The sequence below is a fragment of the Alexandromys fortis genome, unplaced genomic scaffold, assembly GCF_014885135.2.
Source record: "Alexandromys fortis isolate MF-2015 unplaced genomic scaffold, M_Fortis_MF-2015_v1.1 scaffold_3, whole genome shotgun sequence".
Taxonomy (NCBI): domain Eukaryota; kingdom Metazoa; phylum Chordata; class Mammalia; order Rodentia; family Cricetidae; genus Alexandromys; species Alexandromys fortis.
In genome coordinates this window covers 25921838-25943928 of record NW_026067909.1, presented here as the reverse complement: position 1 = coordinate 25943928, position 22091 = coordinate 25921838, and the positions used below count along the sequence as shown (strand labels likewise).

The 22091-nt window shown below is 45.0% G+C and overlaps 1 protein-coding gene across 1 annotated transcript in view; it reads right to left on the bottom strand.

Annotated features, from left to right (window-relative positions):
• The window catches only part of Csmd1 (CUB and Sushi multiple domains 1), a 1119426-nt gene that overhangs the window by 2187 nt on the left and 1095148 nt on the right, over positions 1-22091 (bottom strand). The window contains exons 61-70 of the mRNA XM_050136505.1: positions 19789-19962; positions 18987-19160; positions 17781-17854; positions 14828-14939; positions 12911-13090; positions 11653-11697; positions 8797-8958; positions 6098-6210; positions 5248-5335; positions 2561-2693 (exon numbers count right to left, since the gene is read on the bottom strand). Coding sequence (XP_049992462.1) covers positions 2561-2693; positions 5248-5335; positions 6098-6210; positions 8797-8958; positions 11653-11697; positions 12911-13090; positions 14828-14939; positions 17781-17854; positions 18987-19160; positions 19789-19962 — 1255 coding nt within the window. The remainder of the gene's footprint in view (positions 1-2560; positions 2694-5247; positions 5336-6097; positions 6211-8796; positions 8959-11652; positions 11698-12910; positions 13091-14827; positions 14940-17780; positions 17855-18986; positions 19161-19788; positions 19963-22091) is intronic.

Genomic DNA, 22091 nt, shown 5'->3' with positions numbered 1-22091 from the left:
TATTTATTTATTATGTATGTAATATTCTGTCTGTGTGTATGCCTGCAGGCCAGAAGAGGGCACCAGACCCCATTACAGATGGTTGTGAGCCACCACATGGTTGCTGGGAATTGAACTCAGGACCTTTGGAAGAGCAGGCAATGCTCTTAACCTCTGAGCCATCTCTCCAGCCCCTCCACATCCTTTCTTTAGTTTCGTTTTTTTGCATCTTGCTAATATGACTGGGAAATAGGTAACAGATCCCGTGGATTTGCTCATCACAGTGTCCTCTCTGTTTCCCCAATGAGCCCGAGAGTTAAACCTGCTGTCTTTCATAGTCATCACGCAATCCTTTCTGTTTATATGGATGAGGTAGAGGGATCCGTCACAGTGACACCCGAGGACCCACTCACTGGAGAAGGTGGCAGCTCACTTCCCTGTCAATGTGGGAGCCAGTATCCTCATCCCTTCACGGAAGTACCTGACCACTGAGACTTGGTAGGAAGCTCTTGGATTTTAAAGAAAAACGATATAGTTTTCTACATCGGCCTCATTCTTGCCTGTCTATGACTTCAGGCATAATCGGGGCACATTTAGGTCACAGGTGATTGTTCAGTATTGTTGGCAGGGACAATTGTTCCTGACTCACAGAGATGTTAGCTTCTCAGAGATAGGTTAAAGTCTAGGTCTCGGACACACAGGGACACGTCCACCTGGTCTCAGGGCTGAAGAAGACCAGAGTCTGACCTTTGTAACAGCATAGACCTGTCCTTGTGGTGAGGTGAGGACACTAGGAGGGTGAAAAAGAATTGACAGGGATGATGAATTCCTGTTGTTTCTTTCAACTCCAAAAGAAGAGCGTTTTAATTTCATCCTTTTAAAAATAAAACTGCTTCCTGCCATGGTACTGTGGGACATAGGGTGGCTGTGCCGTCAGCAGAGAGATGAACTAGTGTACCATCTTCAAAATAAACGATAACAATGTGGTTTGTATGTCTGTGGGGAGCAGAGGAAGCCTTGTATAAATGTGTATCTTTTCACGTGGGCACAGCCGTATCCAAGACCCAGTGACTCAGGCGCATGGAAGTGGCAAAGCCTTCTCCGTAGGAGGTGAAGCTTAGAGCAAAGTCTAAGTGTGTGCAAAAATTAGCAGCTTCCTCCTTAAAAACTGCAGCCTGAGACTGTGCCCTGCCACAGACCCTACCAAGAACTAGCCTCTCTCCATTGCGCTGTGTGGAAGGAATATGCTGAGGTTCTGGCTGATGGCATGGTTGGTGCTGCTCCAGGTAAGCAAGTGTGACCCAGCTTTTCCGTGCATGGATCTCCACGTGTGATCTTTCTTCATTCCCTAATCACCTTAGTCAGGGTCCCAGGACCAAGCTGAGCAGAAAGCGGCTAACTTCTCGGATTTCTTTCCCATGTTTGTGTTTTTAAAATGAGGACAGAGCTACAAACTACTGAGAGTCTTAGAACCTTGTGTTTACTTAAGAGTATGGCAGTTGCATTTAAAGAAATTCAGTACATAACTTACTTAACGATCCCCTAACTTCAATTTTGTTTGTATAACAAAGATTAAGTGGAAACTTGTGCCTTATATTAAAAAAATGTGGCAAACTTAAGAAGTAACCTTGTTTCTGGGGCTCATAATGGTGCTATTTTTATAAAATGCTACTACTAAAAAGCCAATAGAATTGTCGAGTCATTGGCACACAACTTTTCCCAGAATTATATTATCCACATAGAGAAAATGCACACAAGGACTTTGAATTTTTCACAACCACTGTTTGCTTATTTTGTCAGGGTCTCACGGAGCCCAGGCTAGCCTCAAACTTTGTGTTGAAGATAACACTGAACTGCTGGTCTACCTGCCTTGACCTCTGGGATGCTGGGATTACAGGCATGCAGTAAGAATAGGACCCAGGGTTTCGTACATCCGAAGTGAATGCTCTGTCAGCAGAGTGCTTCCCTAGACTGCCTAGAATGTTTCTCTTTCTTTTAAACTCTGTGCATACATATAAACTCCAAAGAAAAGAATCCATTTTTTTCAAATTTCTCCAACCCCCTTAAATTCTGACATTTCCTATTAATAAGGATTTTCATGTTAATAGATGTCAATGTATCTTTTCAAGGGATGGAGCACAGGTAGATGGATCACTATTCAGACATACTAAGAACTTTCGAATTTGCTGAAGCAAGAAAGCCATCAAAAATATAAATCTTTGATTCATCGAGTTGAAAGGGCCACAGAATCTATTCTTTTGCCTCTCCTGCTGGAAGGCTGCAACTCTCCCAGGGCTCTCAAGTCCTTAGGACCAATGACCAGCAAGTATATTTTCAGACCAGTCATCCATTCCTTTAAAGCTAACTACTTAGACACGCCCTGCTGACAAAACAGGTAAGAACCAAACAAGTAAACGTGGATCAAAACAAAAATCGTCCGCGGACACTCCGGAGTCTACACACTCAGATCTAAGACAGCACCAATGTACCATACTATGCGCATGAGAATTCAAGCACACAGCTGTTCAAGCCTACACACCACACCAAGAACCCTTGCAGGGAACTCCTGCCTCTGCCATACCTGTGTTTGTAGAGGTAAAATGCAAACCCTGATAAAATTAGAGCAAAGAAGGGAACGAGAATTGCAGCTGCCACGGAGCCACTGCTGGTGCCCTGGTAATGATTCGAAGAATCTGCATCTGAGTTGGAAGGATCTAGAAGACAAAGAGTTGGAATTTGATGGCATTAGGTACTGCTTAGGCAAAAATAGCCGTCTATGATATATTTTAAAAGTGAACACAAGAATAAGAATTTCCATCCCACGACAAAGCCACCCAGTGTTCTTTTCTGAAGATTGCTCATCAAACTTGCTCTCCATGGACTTTCCTGCTCTGACCTAGTTATGCAAATGGAATCCTCTAGACTTTTCAATCAGCCTCAAGGCTCACAGGTCACCCCATCTTATTAAGCATCAGTATTTGACTACTTTTATAATGTGGACTGATAATTCACGCATTGATGTACATACCACATTTTTTCTTGAATAATTTTTTCTCAGCTGATGGACTTTTGGGAAGCTTCTTCTTGAGTGATGATACAGATGATGCTTAAAGCATCTAGGACATTTGTGTGAGGACGTGTGCTCAGTTCTCTTGGCAGGTCAAGGAGGGGTGCCGTTCTCTATTTAACTCTGTGTCGAATTCTGACAAACTCCATTAATCAGAACAGTTGGATGGCTTCACATTCTGCTGGCAGAATCTGAACTCCAGTCCCTTTGCCTCTTTGACAAAACTTGTTTTGATTTTGTTTCCCAGCTGTAACAGGGCCTGCGAAGTAGTGTCTCCATGTAGTTTTGCTTTGCATTTTCCCCAGTGGCTAATCTTCTCTGACACCGTTTATCTCAATTGTCAGCTTGATGGGATCTATAACAACCTGACAGACAAGCCTCTGGGAATTACCCTGATCGCATTAATAGAGGAGGTAAGATCCACTCCCCATGGGTGGTTGTATCAGCCCGTGTCTGGGATGCTGGACTGTATGAGTCGGAAAAGTGAACGGAGCACGTGTTCATTGCTCTCTGTTTCTGATTGTGTGTGACATGTGTGTAAACTCCCACTTGACTTCCAGCCATGGCGGACTGTAACCTGGACTACGAGGCAGCATGAAGCCTTTCTCCCTTAACCTACTCCTGGCAGAATGCTTCATCTCGGCAATGGGAGGAGACGTTAATAAAATGTCCAACTCTTTTGTGGGCTTGTTGTCTGCTTGTACAGGATCTGGGAAACTTATGCTCCCCAGTTCCTGTGTTGTTGGCTTGGTCATCGGCTTCTATGATACGGAGCCATGAGTGCTTAAATTTATCATGTTCACATATTTTCTCTCATCCTGTGTGTATGGGGCCGTCACTCACTTTTCCTATGGAAGCCAATTCATACTTAGCATCGTGCGGATGTTTCCACAGTAAAATTGTCTTTCAGATGAACTTAATTTCAGTACCTATTCAACCATAATCACTTTTATTTGGTTAATCTATTGACTGAAGACAATTAGGAGGTTGTTATTTTCATCCATAAAAAATAAAAAAAGGGTTTTATCCAGCATTCTTGAATGAATGACGGCCACTGGGGCATCACTAAAACACTGGCTTTTCTGATTAGCTGAAAAGGAGACTCACTTGGGATCCAAATTATTTTCTAAAGCAAATTGTTTCTTTCTTACAATAAGGTCACCATCCCAGGGGGATAAAGATTTCTTGTTAATACAAGCTGTTATTTTGTTCTGTGGAAAAGAATGCAGGAATATGAAGAAGACATGCTGAAATCAATGGCGGCTTCTGTCCTTTACCAGATAGGTGAACCTGACATGCCTGTCGTCTCCAGGGCAGCTCCCTGGTGTCTGTGACCGTTGCCAGAGGGTGGGAAACAGAAGAAAGGAGGGGAAATGGGGGCCTGATTTGGCCTAGAGCAAGGGACAAACTTTAGCCCTGGCTAGTGTTAGTCTGATTCATCTGTGTGATTTCCTTATATGCAGATAACACAATCTGTTTTGAAAGATTGTCTCAGCCACTGCTGACATGCATTCAAGTTCTGATTAGGAGACTGAATATTGGATGGCAGAAAGATAATATTTTATAATGGCTTGTCCTTACTGATTAGTTTCTGTTCAGTAACCTATAGGTAGGCGACCTCTTTCCTTCCCTGTCCTGGGTATCTGGATGGCGGTCCTGTCAATGCGCCATCAGTGGCAGTCATCCCAGTTCACGGCCTCATACTGGCTTCCTGTGTCTAAGCCTGTAGAACCTATGTCTGCATGGCAAAATTCTTCCCCACAAAACAATCAATGTGCCGATGACAGCAGACAAGCAAGTAAATCAGATTATTCTGCCCAGGTTAAAATACAGTGCTAATCTCATTTCACAAGTGCTTCTGCTTCCTTGTCTGTGGGCGTGGATAATGGCCTCCATGAGAGCAGAACTCAGCACACAAAGGAAGTCCTGGTTGGAATCTCACCTAGTGGGTCATTCTAGAGTTGGCTAGGTAGGGAGGGAGGAGTGGATCAGGGAGGAGTTGGGGGAGAAGGGGTGAACGTTATCTATTATATGAAATTCTCAAGGAATTAATCAAAGTACTATTTACAAGACCAAGCTGATACCCCAATTCCTCCTGTTCACCTTTGTGGGTCACCTCTTTGCAGCTTCTTCTCAGAGGGTTATTTAAAGGCACAATTGCTAGCTGCTTTAAACAAACAATGAACCAACAATAAGCTTACCTTGTCTTTCCAGCTTGAATTTCCCAAAGTCTTTTCCATGTATGTCACCCTGAAAGGAGAATCCCCCTCTCTCAAGTCCTGAGGACACCTGGTGTGCAGAAAGGAGGGCAAAGCACAAGAAAGGAGAGAAAACACAGCTGTCACCCACACCTAACTGTTACCACTCAGATTTAGACACTGCAGGACCAGAGCGTAATTTCCCCCCAACTAATCTTAGTGACATAGGCAAACGGAAAATCAGGATGGAGCTAAAGTTAAAGCAACAACGGGAAGGGTCACTGTCCCAGTTGGATCTCGACCAGCACTGGGCACGACCTTCCCTAATGAGGAACACTGTCCATCAGCACACAGCTCTCATACATAATATGATTTCACCGGGATGCACTAACTCCAGCAGCATCACGGGAGGCTGTGTAATTCTGTTAGATGGTGAACTGGAAAACAACCAATTTCAAACTTGCAGAGAGAACCACCAAGTGGAGCATGGCCACTTTGCTTTCTATGTTTTCTGATCATGACTCTTGGAGCCTTCAGAGAATTTTCTAGGTGGTCTCAGAATAGCCACAGTTCTGACAGCAAAAGCTGTGGTATTAAAAGAGCATCGCCTAGACTGAAGAACCTGTTTGCCCTTAGCAGCGACAATCCCTTAACTCTGGAGCAACTTATCTCAGAGGTCTGGTTGCTGCCAGCACCAAATGATGTGAATGGTGGCCATACTTCAGAGGTACCTTCTGAGTTCCAGAGGGATGGGCAGTGTTTCCCTTGCCTAGAATTCCCAGTGGATCACGAACTCCTCTGCCCAGGCCTTAAAGTGTGGCGACTGTGTGAGAAATTTCATGAAAGCACTTACATAACCATCGAGTCCCCAGTTGTCATTTTCAAACTTGCTCACGAAAATATCTGCTGGGCCTTTGATATGAAAAGCTTTCAAAAGTAGGTGTGCCTCTTCCTTCTTGTAGACCCCTGAAAAAATGTCAAAGTTGTCAGTCCTGCCCTGCAGAAGTCAGAGTCTGTGACTTGGCCATTCACAGACCCAATCAGGACCAGTTACAGTGGGGAAATCCTACCACAGACAACAGAACATTTAAACATATGTTTTATTTTGAATTTTGAACCTCAGTATTTTTACCACTGTGGGATTGGAGAAATCACTTCTTGCCAAAGTTCTTGAATGACTCTCAAACAGATGTACCATTGCATTGTGCTCAACACCGCTAACCAATAAGAAAATTACTATGAACTCAAACCTGCTGATGGAAAGAGCCAGCATTTTCATGTGTATTTTATTTGCTTCTGAAGACAGGGGTATGGAGAGAAAACAGACCAAAACCTTAACTCAAAACACAGCCTTTAGAGACGGCTGGCCCTGTTCGTAGGAAAAGCATCACAGTGGGGAGTTTTTGAGGATAACACAAGAGGCAGGCAGAGGGACCGAGTAGCTGCCCCTGTTAGCTACACCTGGCTAGGGATGGCTGTGGTGCTGCCCAGAGACAGGGATGGAAACTTTCCTTACACTGGCAATTAGGGCCCCACCAAGGGAAGAATACACAAACCACAGACATTAAGCAAATAGTGCTGCACCTGTCGTAAGTCCCACAGGCAGAGAGGACACAGGACAGGGGCCGTGCTGTGTAAAGCTGCACAAGAAACTCACTATCACTCTCTAGAGGAGCACATCCTGACATCCCAGGAGTGAGTTCCACAAGCAGACACCCCAGTGAGAGGGACCCACAGCTGCTGCCTACTAACAAGAGCCACCTGCATCTCACTCTGAGCAGCACCTTCCCCACAGCAGGAAATCTTTTTTTCCCCCCATGAATTTAACCTCCAAATCTTTGAACTTGGACCCAAGTTCTACAAGATGAAAGGAGAGATAACAAATATATTTTCATTTTTCGTGTTTACAAAAAAAGCACAAAGAATGAAAAATGTCACACAACCAGCGAGTGCTCTGCAGGCATCACTTCCTTTCATCTTTGGTCATTCCCTTTAGGTTCCCTACTGTGGGGAGTCTGAGTGCTCCTGGACCTCCCAATGTCTGTGGATCTTGTCCTCTCTCTCCATCTCCTCCCGCCTCCCTTTCTCTCTATGTCTCTGTGTGTGTGTGTACAAATGAGCTCACCCATCCATGCATAAAGACAAGCTAGAAGTTGATATTGGATATTGGTTGAATACCTACCCCTATTGTTCTCCAATTTAATTTTGGGACAGTCTTTCATTGACTGAACCCGGAACCCAGCACTTGACTAGCCTGGCCGCTAGCAAGCCCCTGTGATGCTCCTCCCTGTGCCTTCCCGTGCTGGGGTTACAGATGTACACCGGCACACAGAGGTTTTGAAGATGTGCTGAAGTCAGGTACCTATGCTGGGTTGTCAAGGTTTACCTACTGAGACAGCTCCCAGCTCATATTGGAGAATTTCACTGAAGAAAAGAATTCCAAGTTCCTAATTCTATGAGGAGGAATATCCAATGAGAGTTAGAGTAAGGAATTTAAATATTAAAAGTTCCACATGGGCTGGGTGTAGTAGTGCACTCCCAGTACCAGGAAGGTAGAGGCCTGGTCTACAGAATGAGTTCTCAGTTGGTCAGGGATATATAGAAAGATCTCATCACACACACACACACACACACACACACACACACACACACAGTTCTTTAGTTTCTTTTTTATGTGATGGATTTCCAAAACTCAATCTAAATCATTTGCTTGGATATTTCTCCTCACAGTACTGAGTCATTCACAGCCAGCTTAAGCTTTAAAAAGTCATTCAGGGACAATAATATATCCCTATAAGAGGGGAAAGTAATATAAAACAACTCTAGACGTCAGACGTGATGACTCACACCCATACTTTTGGCACAGGAGAACAGGGGCTAGAAGATCCCCGCAAGTCTGAATTTCTAGCCTATCCATGGCAACGCATCAGAGCATACTTTACAAAAAAGCATCCGTAGATGTACATATGATGGTGCCGTCCTTTCTGGGTACCAATCTGAGTTGAGATTAGATGGCTTAGTGCGCAGCTGGACTCTGCCAGTTACTCGCCGGAACACTTGGGAAAGTGGTTGGATTTCCCTTAGACTGAATATATGACCGAATCTCTCTTTACTCTCTCTGAAGGGGTCTATGGCAAAGTTCTTACACGGCCGCATCCATGAAAAGAGAACATGATGCTGCATGGGAAGTGCTTGGAGCACATCTGACATAAGTGTTTATGAACCAGAGCTTTCTGTGTTACTCAGGCCTTTTATCAACCTAGGATGAGACTCATAAGGAACATGTGTGTCAAGACACCCATATGACTTAATCTAGAGTCACGGAGTTCTGGATAGGAATGGGGGTCTTAGTTTAGTATGTCGTGTATGCAATTTAAAAAAAGTCCCATTTCTGTGTCAGCTCCACAAATCTTGGAAAGAAAAATTAGCGCAAGCAGATCACAGTTGCTGAGGACTCGAATAGCATTCGGTGTAGGCAGAACCAGCATCGTTTCTACCGAAGTTAGAAGATGAGCTGCCAAGCCCTCCCCAAGGAGACACCGTGGCCCGTACCTGTCAGCTCCAGCTGCACTTGTGAGGCTGCGGCGAAGGTTGCATTCACCTTGCTGCTGGTTGCATTGAACCAGTCCACAGTGAGAGTTGCAGGCTGCCTTTTTCCCAAATATTCGTAATATCCCTTCCATACCGAATTGATGAAAAACACATCAGAAGGAACTGTTGATAGAAATGGGGACGGAGCAGAATTAAGACAGGCATTGGCGTGGAATCTGGACATTTTTAAAACACAGGAAAGCCTAAGACTGCCCAGTTAGGAAGCACAGTTAAGAACAGCCTTAAAGCCAAGGGTGACCTTGAGAACTGTGCTCTGAGTGTGTGCAAAACAGCAAAGGAGCAGGGATGCCAAGGCTGTGGCTCTCACTGCTCCTTGGGAAGTTATTGAAAAGAATGGCTGTGCTGGATTTATTAGACATGCCAGGTACAGAGGGTTCAGTGAGCTGATTGTGTTAGCTTTAGCTAGTAGGAAATGCGCTCTACTGAGCCCGACTACTGCTGCCAAACCTCCGTCTTCCAAATTTATTCTTTCACAGCCATGGGGGATCTGGAGGAAAGGACACTAACAGTCTGTCCGGGCTCCACTCCCAACAAATCGGCACTTTCCAGTACTTGATGGCTCCTGCCCTGAGAAGACAAGAGGCACACCCCTAGCTAGTATTCTATGCTAACTTCTATGGGGAAAAGCAGTCCAGTGTTAATTTGAAAGGCAGACAGGGCAATCTCATCTGTCACTTTTATATATGTTGCTTAAATATGGACATAACAGAGACAGGGAGTCTTTGTAACGTAAAATTCCTCTATGCCAAGAATTTTAAAAAAGGTAACTGGGTTATTCCTTTGGTTTTCAATGTTTATTACAGGTATTAAATTTGTCTTTTATGTCTCCCCTGCAATAGTCATATATAAATTCCTGTTCTCCTGATGATATTAATATAAACAAACAGAATGACACCTTGTAAGTACCCACCAACATTAGCACCATGTCTCCAAATGATTTCCACCTGATTAACATGCATTTATCATTTAATTAGTCAAAATTGACTGTAGATAGATAGCATGGGCCTCAACAATGTTGGCGTTGTTGGGGAGAAATATTTAGTTCTCTGTAAACATATAGCCTTTAGCAAATCTAACAATGTGATGGATGATGATGTCACAGGCATGCAACACCTACATCCATACTTCCCTTCCACTCCAACCAACCACCTTCCCATCTCCCTAGACCAGCCAAGCCTACAAAAACCAGACTAGCAAATTAATCATTATGGAAGAATCCAGTCTGATAGCCACCTATGGTTTGGGTATGCTCAAAGTACTAATAAAGATAAGAATGGATTAAAGTTAAATTAGTAAAAAGCTGATGTGTCCAAGTATTGAGGATACTTATAAATAAGCAACAATGAACATTTTTAATTATAAACAGATGTATCAGAGACCTTCATTTTACGCAAAACCCATAAAGTATCTTACTGTATGTTACAACAGCCCCTAAAGTGACCATTTACCCATTAGAATTTACATGGTCTGCTGAGGACTTTGTTGTATATGGTCCAGCTTCTGCCCTGAGCTACCACTGTGGGTACATTGCTATGACATGCCAGCCTGGCTGTTTAGAATTAGGAAGAACCTACAGCTTAGATTCTATCTCAATCTCTAAGCTGAGGTGTGATCATCGGTCACAGAGGAGATGCTTTCAGCTGGGGTCCTTTCCACCTCACTCTCTTACTGAGTCACGGGTAAGAACAAGGCAAGGATTAGATTTACCAACACCGTTTTCATCAGCATTTCCCTTTAGAGGAATAATATGCTGGTGCTAACGTGTGTGCCAACAAAGGCGTTTACAGCTATCCCAACATCTGTAACAACACAAAGCTGGCAAAGAGAAATGAGGATGAAAATCTATAATAACAAAAGCATATTCTGCTTAGTTCCCCAGGGGGAAATGCTACCTGGCCAAGTGCTTACTTTGTCATTGATTTATAAGTCGTATTTAAATAAGATCACTCAAAAATTCAAAGCACATTTTTCCTCCTCTTGTATAGACTGGGAAAAGTCCCCTAATTCCACTGGTACTTTCCTTCCTCATCTGAGAATTAAAGAGTAAGCAGAATTTGAACTATCAGCATTGCAAACAACCTTCCAGGTGGATTCTGGAATACCGTTTTATATCTAAGAAACTAGGGCTAAAAGCTGAGTAAAAAAAAAAAAAAATACTTGGTAAGTAGTTTTGTATTTTTACAAAGTTTTACTATTTTTGGTTAAAAGCAAAGTCAATCATGGCTTAAAACAAAACTGGTGGATCCGTCTTGTTCATTCAGTGCACGTTTGCGTTTCCCACAGATCCACTATGCAGATGGTTTCCAGCTGGGACACCTTTTCCTGGGAACAGCGGGGCAGCTATTGGATTCTCCACATGACACATTATCAAGGGGCCATATCTGGTGGCGGGATAAACCAACCCTTCATCCTGAAGTCAGAGGATGCCTGAGCTATGGAGATACCGGACCTCTCAGATAGTAACTTTAAAGTTGTCAAACGCCTCGGTGCGTGTGCTAATTCCCTTGAGGAAGGGGATTGCAACCCTATTTATAAGGCTCTCCATCATACCACATGTGGGGCCAAAGTGCCCAGTGTGTCTTCTAGTGAAGTCCCGTGACCGCACCATGTGTGATGACATTACGTGGTGACATCCCACTAACGAGCCACTCGGGTGAAGAAATTGAGATGTGTGCAGGCGCGGTGCTTAGTGGGGACCGACAGATTCGGGAATTTAAATGCTAAGAATGGTCTCACTGTGCAGGGCTGAGAACAAGTCAGTTTGGTTGAAAGCTAGAGCTCTTCTGGTATACGAACCTGGAGTTTTAGTAACTGTTTCATTAACTTCTCTCACTCCTTTACCTACAAGTAAAAAGACAAATTATCATTTTCAAAAACATTTATTTTTTGGAATCAGGTTGAAAAAAAATGTCAATTTGAAGCGATTCTCCTTCCTCTGGATTTATAAAAAGGTACAAAATATAAATATTGTATGCACAAACACTTTCGACCCGGGTATTCGTGGTAGAATCTCCTTGTGCGTGTGGAATCACTGAGCTCGGTGGTGAGGCCCGTTTCTGTGCATCTAGCTTGTAGGTTGGCGCTAAAGGTGCTACAACAGAGAGCCTTGCAAATGAGGGTGGCCGAGGGTGAGCTCCTGACAGTCTGAGAGGACATTGCTGCCACAAGCAGGAAATATCCCAAGAGAGGAAAATGTCACAGTCCCTCATTATCCCACTACATCTGTGGACTTATGGGATAACGTTGAAGAATGTCAGATTCCTTATCCCATACATCATGGAGTTTGTTCAAAACTAGATTTCTAAGGCCTCAGCTCTTATCCTAAGATGCAAACTATTTTATTAATCTTTTTTCTCTTCTACTTATGAAAAGAAATGAGACTCTTGAGAACTGTGAGCATGCTGGCTTCAGGGAATTCAGGCTGAAGTTGGGGTGCCTTGGTACCCTGAGGCGTCTGCACCCATTGCCCAGTGACTGTCACACAGGGTGTCCCAGGTCAGATGCCGATGGCCTTTCTCATCAGATCCGACTCAGACCCGGTCCTCCCCTCAGTACACTCATGCATTTGTGAGCGATTAAAGGCACTGTTCCCATGCTAATTGCAAGTTTGCAGTGGAACCGATATCAGTAAAAGAAAAACTGCCGCTTCACCACCCAATGGCTTGTGATCCTAAAAACAGCAGCACTCACTTTATATATGCTCAGGTTGCAGGTGTCATTTGTTGGCTCTTTTCATTGTAAAGATACACCATTCTCTGAGTGCGTATTGTTCTTTTAACTCAGAATGCTTCTCTTCAGCCAAACAGCTGTCCTCTGTGGTCTAAATTTCAGTTAATAACGAAGTCTACACATCCATTCCCTCTTGCTCCTGGTGTCAGCCACTTATGCACACATCCAAGCACACAGAGCCCAGGCACTGTGGAGCACTGTGGGGCACTGATGCTCCACCACAATGTCACATGAGGGTCCCCTGACCTGCACACTAGCCTGACCACAGGGGCAGCGCTTCCCGGCTCTTCCGAAGTATGTTTGCACACCTCAACCAGGGACTTACTTTTACAGACCGGTGATTTCCCTGTCCACTTCATATCGGCCTTACACGTCCTGTGTTCAGATCCACCAGCAAGGAAAAATCCCGGATGGCAGGTGTAGACTAAAGTGTAGCCAAAGGCTGGAAGATCGATGGCTCTCACATCTGCGTGTGCTGGGGTTTCTGGCTGCCGGCAGGCATGGGCTGAAAAGGCATTTACTCCGTTAAAAAACTTTGGGGCTGTCTGTTCGTTGTTAAAATGTTACATTACATGGGTCCATAGGAACTAACAGAGGGATATTCTACAAAGGGTTATCTACATAGGTATTGTACACCTGAGAAATGTGTGTGTGTATACAGACAAGCGTACATACATACACACATATGCATACATATATACACAAATATATGTAAGAATAATAATGTATAAAAATTTAGAGGAGAGATCCTAGCTTCATTAAAAACAGAATCCTCCGGTATAATACAAGAGAGATAATATGTTAAAAATCCTTAGTGTGGGGTTGGAGCAATGGCTTGCTATTTAGGATCCCTTCTTCTCCTCCTAGAGGACTCGAGTTTGTCTCCCGGCACCCATCAGGTGGCTCACACCCTCCTAGTACATCAGTTCCAGGGCCTCTTCTTCTGGCCTCTGTGCACACTGGCATACATGTAGACAGGCACAAATAAAAAATGAAAGTAAATCTTTAAAAATCAATAATAACCATTCCAATAAGCTAATATATGCTCAGATATATACCTGGGTTCTTGTCAGCTGTCATCAAATATATTTATTGCTTAACTAAATGGGTTTTAAATTTTGATGTGTTTTAGAAATTTAGTCAAATTATAAGCTACATAAGTCACAATGATAAGTTCTTTCTTCTTTTAAAAATATAATTTGGGAATAAATAAAGTTGGAAAACTCATGTCCTACCATAAATAACCTCATTTTATAAAATCCAATCCGTACATGTCTGTAAGTGAAGGACTTGCAAGATGGTTACAAAGCAAACCTCTCATTTTACAGTTGTGAATTCAGTTGCTTTAAGTATTGTCAATAGTTCATATTTGGGCACGCTTTCCATCTTTATTCCTGTATTATAATGCACTTCACAATGCACACACACACACACACACACACACACACATCTGAGTGTGCAGTGCTCGACTGCTTCTCCACATGGTTGAGCAGTGATGTTGATACGTCAGCTTTAAAACAAGTGCGCACCTGCTCATCCTGACAAGGAAATACACAATAGATCCCACCTTACCCGCCATTACAGTAACTTTTCACAGCCTTCAGTTGATGCTTTCATGCTCAACATCACAAGGTAGGGGGTTGCCTAAGATGAGTGGTGGGTGATGTGAATCACTAAGTTCACATCCCACAGCACTTTCTCATTCTCATGATCGAATCACAAAGCAGAAATTCAACCCATCCATCACGCTGTGGTGATCAGTCTTTACACACGTCCACGGGTCTATAGCCACAGCGCCACGCTGAGCGCATATACTGAGTCCCTGGCTCATTCCCTGATCTAGTGAATGGCGTGTGGACATGTGGAAGGACAGTCTGCACTCAGGGGTCTTCTGCCAAGCAGGGCTGAGGTGGAGGTCACTCTGTGCCTTGGGTTTCTGGCATTTGCCTCACATCTCCTGGGAACCTAGTTCCCGGTCACCTACTGCTTCATCCTCCCTCCCAAGATCTTCTGATGCATCAGAGCTTGGGGTTAAAGCCCATCATTATAACCAAGTCCTTGGCCTGGTTGGTCTGACTGGTCGAGGAACCTTAGGAGCATTTTGAGAAATGTACAAAATTAAAATTGGAGAATGAAAAATAAATGAACCCATTGCTCTTCACAGGTTCTCGGGAAACTGGGAGCTCTTTCGCAGACACTTTGCAATGGCTTTTGCAGCTGCAGAGGGAGAATCTGGACTTACGTATACACTCTGTCTGGATCCCACTCCATGTGAGGTTTGCAAGGCAGGTCCGTGTGGTGGAGCCTTGGATGTGGTAACCCTTCCTACATCTGAAGAACACGGTGCTTCCAACCTGAGGAGAAAAGCAACAGGGCTGCAGACAAAGGCCAGCACCCCAGAACCATGGGAGGTATACCAGGAACCTATGCTGCGGTGCCTCTGGAGGGACCAGCACACCACTTCTGCATGCATGGCAGACAACCTGTTGAGTCCTGGTGGTGGTGGTGGGGTTTTAAAGAAGAGGGAACTGGATCTGACAGTCAACATGCTTGTTTATTTGGGTCAACAGAGTCTGCTTTAGCATGGTGACAAATGCCTGTCATTCAGGAGGCTGAGATTTGAGGGTTGCAAGTTCAAGGTCAGCCTGGGACTTCATAGTGAGTTCCAGGTTAGCACCTGCATTTCAGAAGTCCCCCTCTTCCATTTATGCCTATTGGTTTATTTTCCCTCCCCTTACTCCCTGTTTCTGATATCCTACAGACTGCTCCTCAGGCGAACTGCTTCTGTTGAAGGCTCTAGAGGCTGGCCACCTGCCATGCTCTCCTGGGATCCGTCACACCTCAGTGTGTCAAATCTGTGAGCCGTGTCTGTTACCTGAACATCTTTCCCATCTGACGCCTTCGCGTGTGCCTCATCTCTCTGTCTCCCTCCACCCAGGGGCCCTGCTGTTCTCAGGCCTTTCCCTGAGCCAGAGTCACTGGCCATTCAGTGCTATGGCTCCCTCCACATTCTTTCTCCTGTTCCCACCTAACCAGCAGCGATTTCGAGAAAGCCAGGTTTCCTTTAGACAATAACCTACGGTCGTGCTTTGGGTACACCCAGCATGCATCATTCCCACACTTGAAACAGAACCACAGGCAAGGTAGAGGAAAGAAACAATTATCACGAGAGAGCTGTCTGCTGAGGGGCAGCGCTGCCCGGGGCTCGCTGCATCCACGGCATTTCTTTTGCACCTAGCAAGAGTTCACAGATTCCAAAGTCTGTCTTCACACAGCTCCGAGGCTTTAAACTGTTCTTTGTCTTCTCGTGAGTACTAGACTGCACTATTCCTCGCTCCACCTCCACCTCCACTGGGGGATTTTGGAAAAACTATAATTAAAACCATGAGAACCTAGCTAGCACGTTGGATGAGAGACATGCTGGGGGTGTGTGTGCTCTGGTCACGTGATGAAGTAGCAGTGAGGATTTATAACCCATGGAAAAGAATTCACCTAAAGATCTAATCAGGAACTGGTACCAATTGGAGAGAAATAACAACCTGCTCCCTTTCCGGCAGGGATGGTTCCTGTCACATATGACCTCCCAGGCTTCCTGGTGACACAGTGATGGGATGCACCAATAGGAAGAGAGCCCCGCCATTACCTGTTCAGTAAAGCAGTTTTAGGCAGATATGCCGGCCCACGGGAGCAGACTGTGTACCTGACCTGTCCTGTGGTTCTATGGGACAAGGCTGACCAGACAGCTGACAAGTAGCTAGTTGCTCGACTTCTGCAATTAGCCTAATGCAGATGGAGCCTTCCAGAACTTAAGAGGCTCCTTCCTAGAGGTGGTGTTTCAGCACACAGCTCAAGAAAAAAATATACCTGGATCTAATGAAGAAGCAAACTCCAGGGCAGGCTACATCTCCCAGTTCCAGCCTCAGCTTTAAAATGCCACGTCCGTGTCTTTTAAACAATAATGAGTCATTAGCCTAATGCAGATGGAGCCTTCCAGAACTTAAGAGGCTCCTTCCTAGAGGTGGTGTTTCAGCACACAGCTCAAGAAAAAAATATACCTGGATCTAATGAAGAAGCAAACTCCAGGGCTGGCTACATCTCCCAGTTCCAGCCTCAGCTTTAAAATGCCACGTCCGTGTCTTTTAAACAATAATGAGTCACGTTGTTGGGAGCTGTCTCTTGTTAATCCCCTTCGAAGGGGGTGAGGCATTTCTCTGTCTTGTTCAGCTTTTTGTGACTCTACACTGTGCCCAGGTAGGCTAGGAAATTCTGAAATTTGTGGTGACCAATAGTAATCCTTTTCCAAAGTGCATCAATGAGAGCAACACCCATTTATTTTCCAAATGACCAGAAATTTGGAATTGAACATTTACCTGTCAGAAGGCATCTAGCTGAAGCCTGAGGCCGTGCCTGGATCATAATACACAATGCGCTGAATTCAACCCATCTACTATGAGAATTATTCTGGGGGACTCCAGAGGGAAGTGACAGAATAGCCAGGGAAGATGGATCGTGCCAGTAAAAATAGAAACACTCCAGTGCTCCTGAGAGAGAGCATGAAGTGGCGCAGGGAAAAGACTTTTATTCTAGACTGGTGGGGCTATTAACTTGAAAAGAGCAAACACATCTAACTCTGGCCGTCTGAGTCATGTCACCGACAGCCAGGTGTCACTTGGGAGAAATCCCATGAAGGATGGCCACATCAGATGCATCATCTTCTATTTGCAGTATGTCTCCATTAATTGTAGCAATGATGTACACCATATTAAAGGCAAAAGAACATCTCAAAGCGATGCTCACGTGCCAACAATTGAAGCTGCTTTAGAAGATCGTCACGAGAACTAACCTTGACGTGGAATACATGCTGTATTCTGGCTGTGCTTTTCTTTCTGGAAATGTGTATCATTTTCTGATGGTGTTTTTATTTTAATGTCTCCGTACATTCTGACTTGGTAATTGCCCTTTATGTCACTAAACCGAAAGTACACAGTCATGTGTGCCTCTCAATGAAAACAAGTATAGCCACTGGCACAATGCTAATGGATAGGTGAATTGGCTTCTGTGGAGAAGTCCTGGTTGAAAGAATCTTCTGTGCAAACATGCAATACGCACACGCCAAGGAATACAGCACTGTACACACGTGATTGCTATCATTTAGGTCTCATGCCTCCAGGGCACAGAAAAGGAAAGGGAAGTACCTCATATCCTTTAGAGCTATTCTGGATTCCAAAGTGGGGAGTGCCAGGGTCTGGGCAAGCGGTGTGGGCTGGATCTGCAATTCACAATTACAAATAAATTGTAGCACCTTTATTGCAAGAGCTTGCAAAATTAGACACTATTTTCAAAATGCACATGATATTTTATATGACCTGTTAAAGTAAGTGGCTGCCTCTATCTCCTTGGATTCTATATCAGTTTTTAAAGTAGATTTGCATATTTACACCTAATCTGCACACTCACATCTAATTTGCATATTTGCATTTGTCTGCGAATAGGTCATTTTTCCCTTACTCTCTGGCACCTGTCTCTCTGCTGATAGAAACTTGTTCCTGAATATTAAAATCTAGTAAATCATTTACTACTCTGATCTTCCAGTTTGTACAGATTCGCTGTTGCAGTTGCTCATCCATATTAGTCCCTCTTCCCTCCCTCCCTCCCTCCCTCCCTCCCTTCCTGTCTTCCTTTTTTTGAATATCATTTTCTTAAGTTTTCAAGGTGAGAATCATATATAATGTTCCAGTGGAGAATTCTGGTAATATATCAGGGGCATTTTTCATATGTGTGGGATGTACACAGATAAGAGGGCACATTGTTGCTGCTCCTAGCTGTCCAGAATAACATTGACGGGGCCTTAAAAGTGTTCTCCTAGGTCTCCTGGACAGTCAAGGAGACACTGCTAATCCAAAGCAGTCTGACATGCAGCAGCTTAAAGACAAATGGCAGGCAATGATCCTGGAGTGAAAGGTGTCAAGGAAATTATTTCTAATGCTGCCTTTAGTTTTAGATATAAGCAATTTGATTTCTGAGAACAGTGCTGAGGCAAAAGCTCTTAATTCCTGTACTGTAAATTTGCACATGAATCGCAAAGAATAGTCTCTTCGCTGTGGGGATGGTTGCTAGGGGATGGTAATCATTGCATCATCCAGAAGACCCCTGCCCTGGAGACAAAGCTGTGAGCCCTGGCTGGAGATGAAGGTGCACGGGTAGGTAAGAGTCCATCAGGCTTCTCAATCAGTTTCCATGGTCTGAAGGAGGCTGACCTTCCTTTAGCTGTACTGATTATCGTTTTTCTGGCCAGGTCCTTGCGCAAGCTACCATCTAAGATGCAGCTACAAATGAGCCTGAGGACTGTGGTGGCATCAGCCCACAGTTGCCCCTGCGCCCTCGCTGTGCCAGCGCGTTACCTATACAAGTGGGCTGGACTCCGCTCCACGTTCCGTCCGCCTGGCAGGTTCTCCTGGAGGACCCCACCAATATGAACGGAGGTTTGCACTGGATGAAAACCTCAGACTTAAAGGTGAAGCTTTTCCCGCTGAGCCGTCCATCGGCAGGAGTGCCAGGATCGCCACAGAACACAGCTGGGGAAAGAAACAGGCCGCGTCAGCACACTCAGCATGCCTGGACCAGGCTAGTCTGTTAAACCTGTTTAGATCCTAGGGCGGCTGCAGTCTGCCACTAAACCAGCAAGCTCCTAAGGAGAAGGCACTGTGAGGGCTAATGTTATGGTAATTTTACATTTAAAAGTTTAAAGTCTCTGTGCCTAAGAGAAATATAAAGTGAAATTAGACATCCAACCGTTAAGGGCTTTTAAGGGTTAAATTTTTTATGGCCATTTCCATTTCTGTCAACAAGCCTGCTTTGCTTTGCAGGAGATGACCTTCTGCTTGCTAGAACAAATATGAACTGTATTCTCTGCCTTTACAAACCCCTGACTGAGGTGGCTGGGTGCTGTGTTTAGGAATCCCGAGTCCCTGGTATGCAGACTTGGCACCAGTACCTGAACAGAAACCTCTTCTTTGTAATAATTTATTAGTGGCTACACTGGGATCTCTGAACCACCTCAGACCTGTAATAGCACCTGCCTTTGACCACACATGCTCAAGTCTCAGGTTCACACAATTTGACCACAATCACACATGCTGCTGGAGGTACCTACCCCCACCCCAGTGTCTGTGATCACAGAACACACTCTACCCTCTGACTTACGCAAGCACTGAGGGACTTCTCCTTTCCACACGCCACGCCCTTCACAGGACAGGATGGCCGAGTGGGAGAGCTGGTAGCCATCCACACAACTGTAGCTTATGCTGGCACCCCAGCGGAAGTCTGATCCCTCCACCTTCCCGTGTGGCACCAGAGGAGGCTGACTGCATAGGACAGCTGTTGCCAAGAATAAACAGGTCAAATACTGATGGATATACCAGCAGGGCTGTTTATGTCCCCCCACTCCACACTTCCCCCCACCACATCCCTTACTGTGGCTCTTACCATGGCTCTGACCACAGCTTGGGCCATTGCACCCATCCTAGAGCTTGCCATAGACCATACCACCTAGCACCAGCCTTATCCTCCACCACCACACCTCCCACAGTGGCTCCGTCAGCCTTCCTGTTACTACTGACTGGAACAGTGACAACATGAGGGTTTTTCTCCTGTTATTTCTTCCTTAGCTCAGAAGAAACATGAAAAAGTAACCATGAAGTCAAACCACAAAGCACCGCAGGATGAAACAGTATTACATCCCCTGTGCTGGTCACACACATAGCCAAAGGGGAAAAAAATTCTATGTCATTTTACTCCCGATATTAAGAACAAACCTAAGGAGGGCTTGGTCATATAACATCAGTGAAGCTTCAAATTTATGTTAGAGTTGACAAGACTTTCTCTTGACATCAATAATTTTATTTATTTAAAGATAGCATATAATTTACCCAAAGACACTCATGCACTTATGAACAGTAATTCTCTAAAGATTTTAATTACATGTATTTTTGTGTGCATATGTGCATGCAAGCACAGGTGCCTGTGAGACCAAAAATGATAGGTACTTTGGAGCTGGAGTTACAGGTGGTTCTATGTACCCAGCACGGGTGCTGGAAACCAGACTTGGCTCCTCTGACAGGGCGATGCACTCTCTCAGCCACTGAACCATCTCCCCAGACACCCTGAATAACTTTTAAAGAGCAATTCATAAACGTCTGAAAACGGTTCTGTGGAATGAGAGTTGCTAGAGTTTCACTTGAGTATTCACTCTCTGGGACACTGCGAAGACAAAGCAAGAGGTGATGGCTCATCGGTCCACCTGCCGCACTCCAGAGCGGGAGAACTCCCCAAGCAACATGTGAACATCCCCTTTGAAGATGAGACGCTTCCTGACTCGGGAATCAATGGCACCTTGGGTGGCAGAAGGCAGCAGGGGAGGACATGTTTGCAAGTGTTCATACTCACCCATGCCAGGTCTTGGGGGAAGCACCTGTGGGGCACACAGTCGCCAACACATGAACCTAGCAGGGGGAAGCGTTCCCTGGCTCTGACACTCAGCCTTCTGCCCATTTAGTCATTGGCTTAGCGAATACTTCTTGAGAACTTCTCAGAGCTGGTGACTGAGGGGGAACCTGTATTTGTGGACCACCCAGGGAAGGATGAACACTAGCGCTCAACAGAGGATACCATGTGAGTAGTGGGGAAAAGGCCAAGAAGAGATGGAGTGGGAAGTGGGGGTATCAGGAGGACCCTGTGACTGACTATGGGTAGGATGGGTATTCCGAAAGGAATACAGTGTAGAGACATACACAGAGTCCCAGCAGCCAGAGGTTAATTCACCGCTTCCCACTGTGAACCCTTGACCCAGACACATCCAACATAGCTGGAGTGTATCATTACACATTCATTGGTGCCAGTAACAAAGCAAACATGATGCTGGGTCACTAACAATATAAAAAACAAAAGAAGAGCATGAAACCCTTAGACACATCAGGAAGAACAAGGGTGACCCAATAGCATGTCTGGTGGGGGGTGGAGGAAACAAGAGCTGCAGGGTGTCAAGGCATCAAATTCACAGGCCCAAGCGTCCCTCTGAGACCCAGACGACAGCACCTTTCCCTAGACCTCCTCAGTACCCCAGCCCCCACTCTTATGCCCTTGTTCCCAATCAGTTTAAGGAAAATGCCATGAGTTTATGCATGGCCACCATAGCATCCTAGCTTCTGCCTTTCTTTCCCTTCATGTTCGATGCCAGGTCAGTAAGAGGAGAACACAGTGGGACACTTCATCTTTTGATTATGGGATCCCTGGTGTCCACAGGACTCTCACAGTCCAGCTTCCCTGTGACTACACCAACCCTACCCCATCTGGCCAGAGCCTACCAGATCGCTGAGTGTCAGGCTGTGTAAGCCACAAGCCTTCCTGATCCTTCTCAGTGTATGTCCATCTCCTTTTTTTACATCTGACCCCCTCTCCCAGAATACCCAGGTGCTGATCCTCCATCTGTATTCTATTGTTGTCAGATA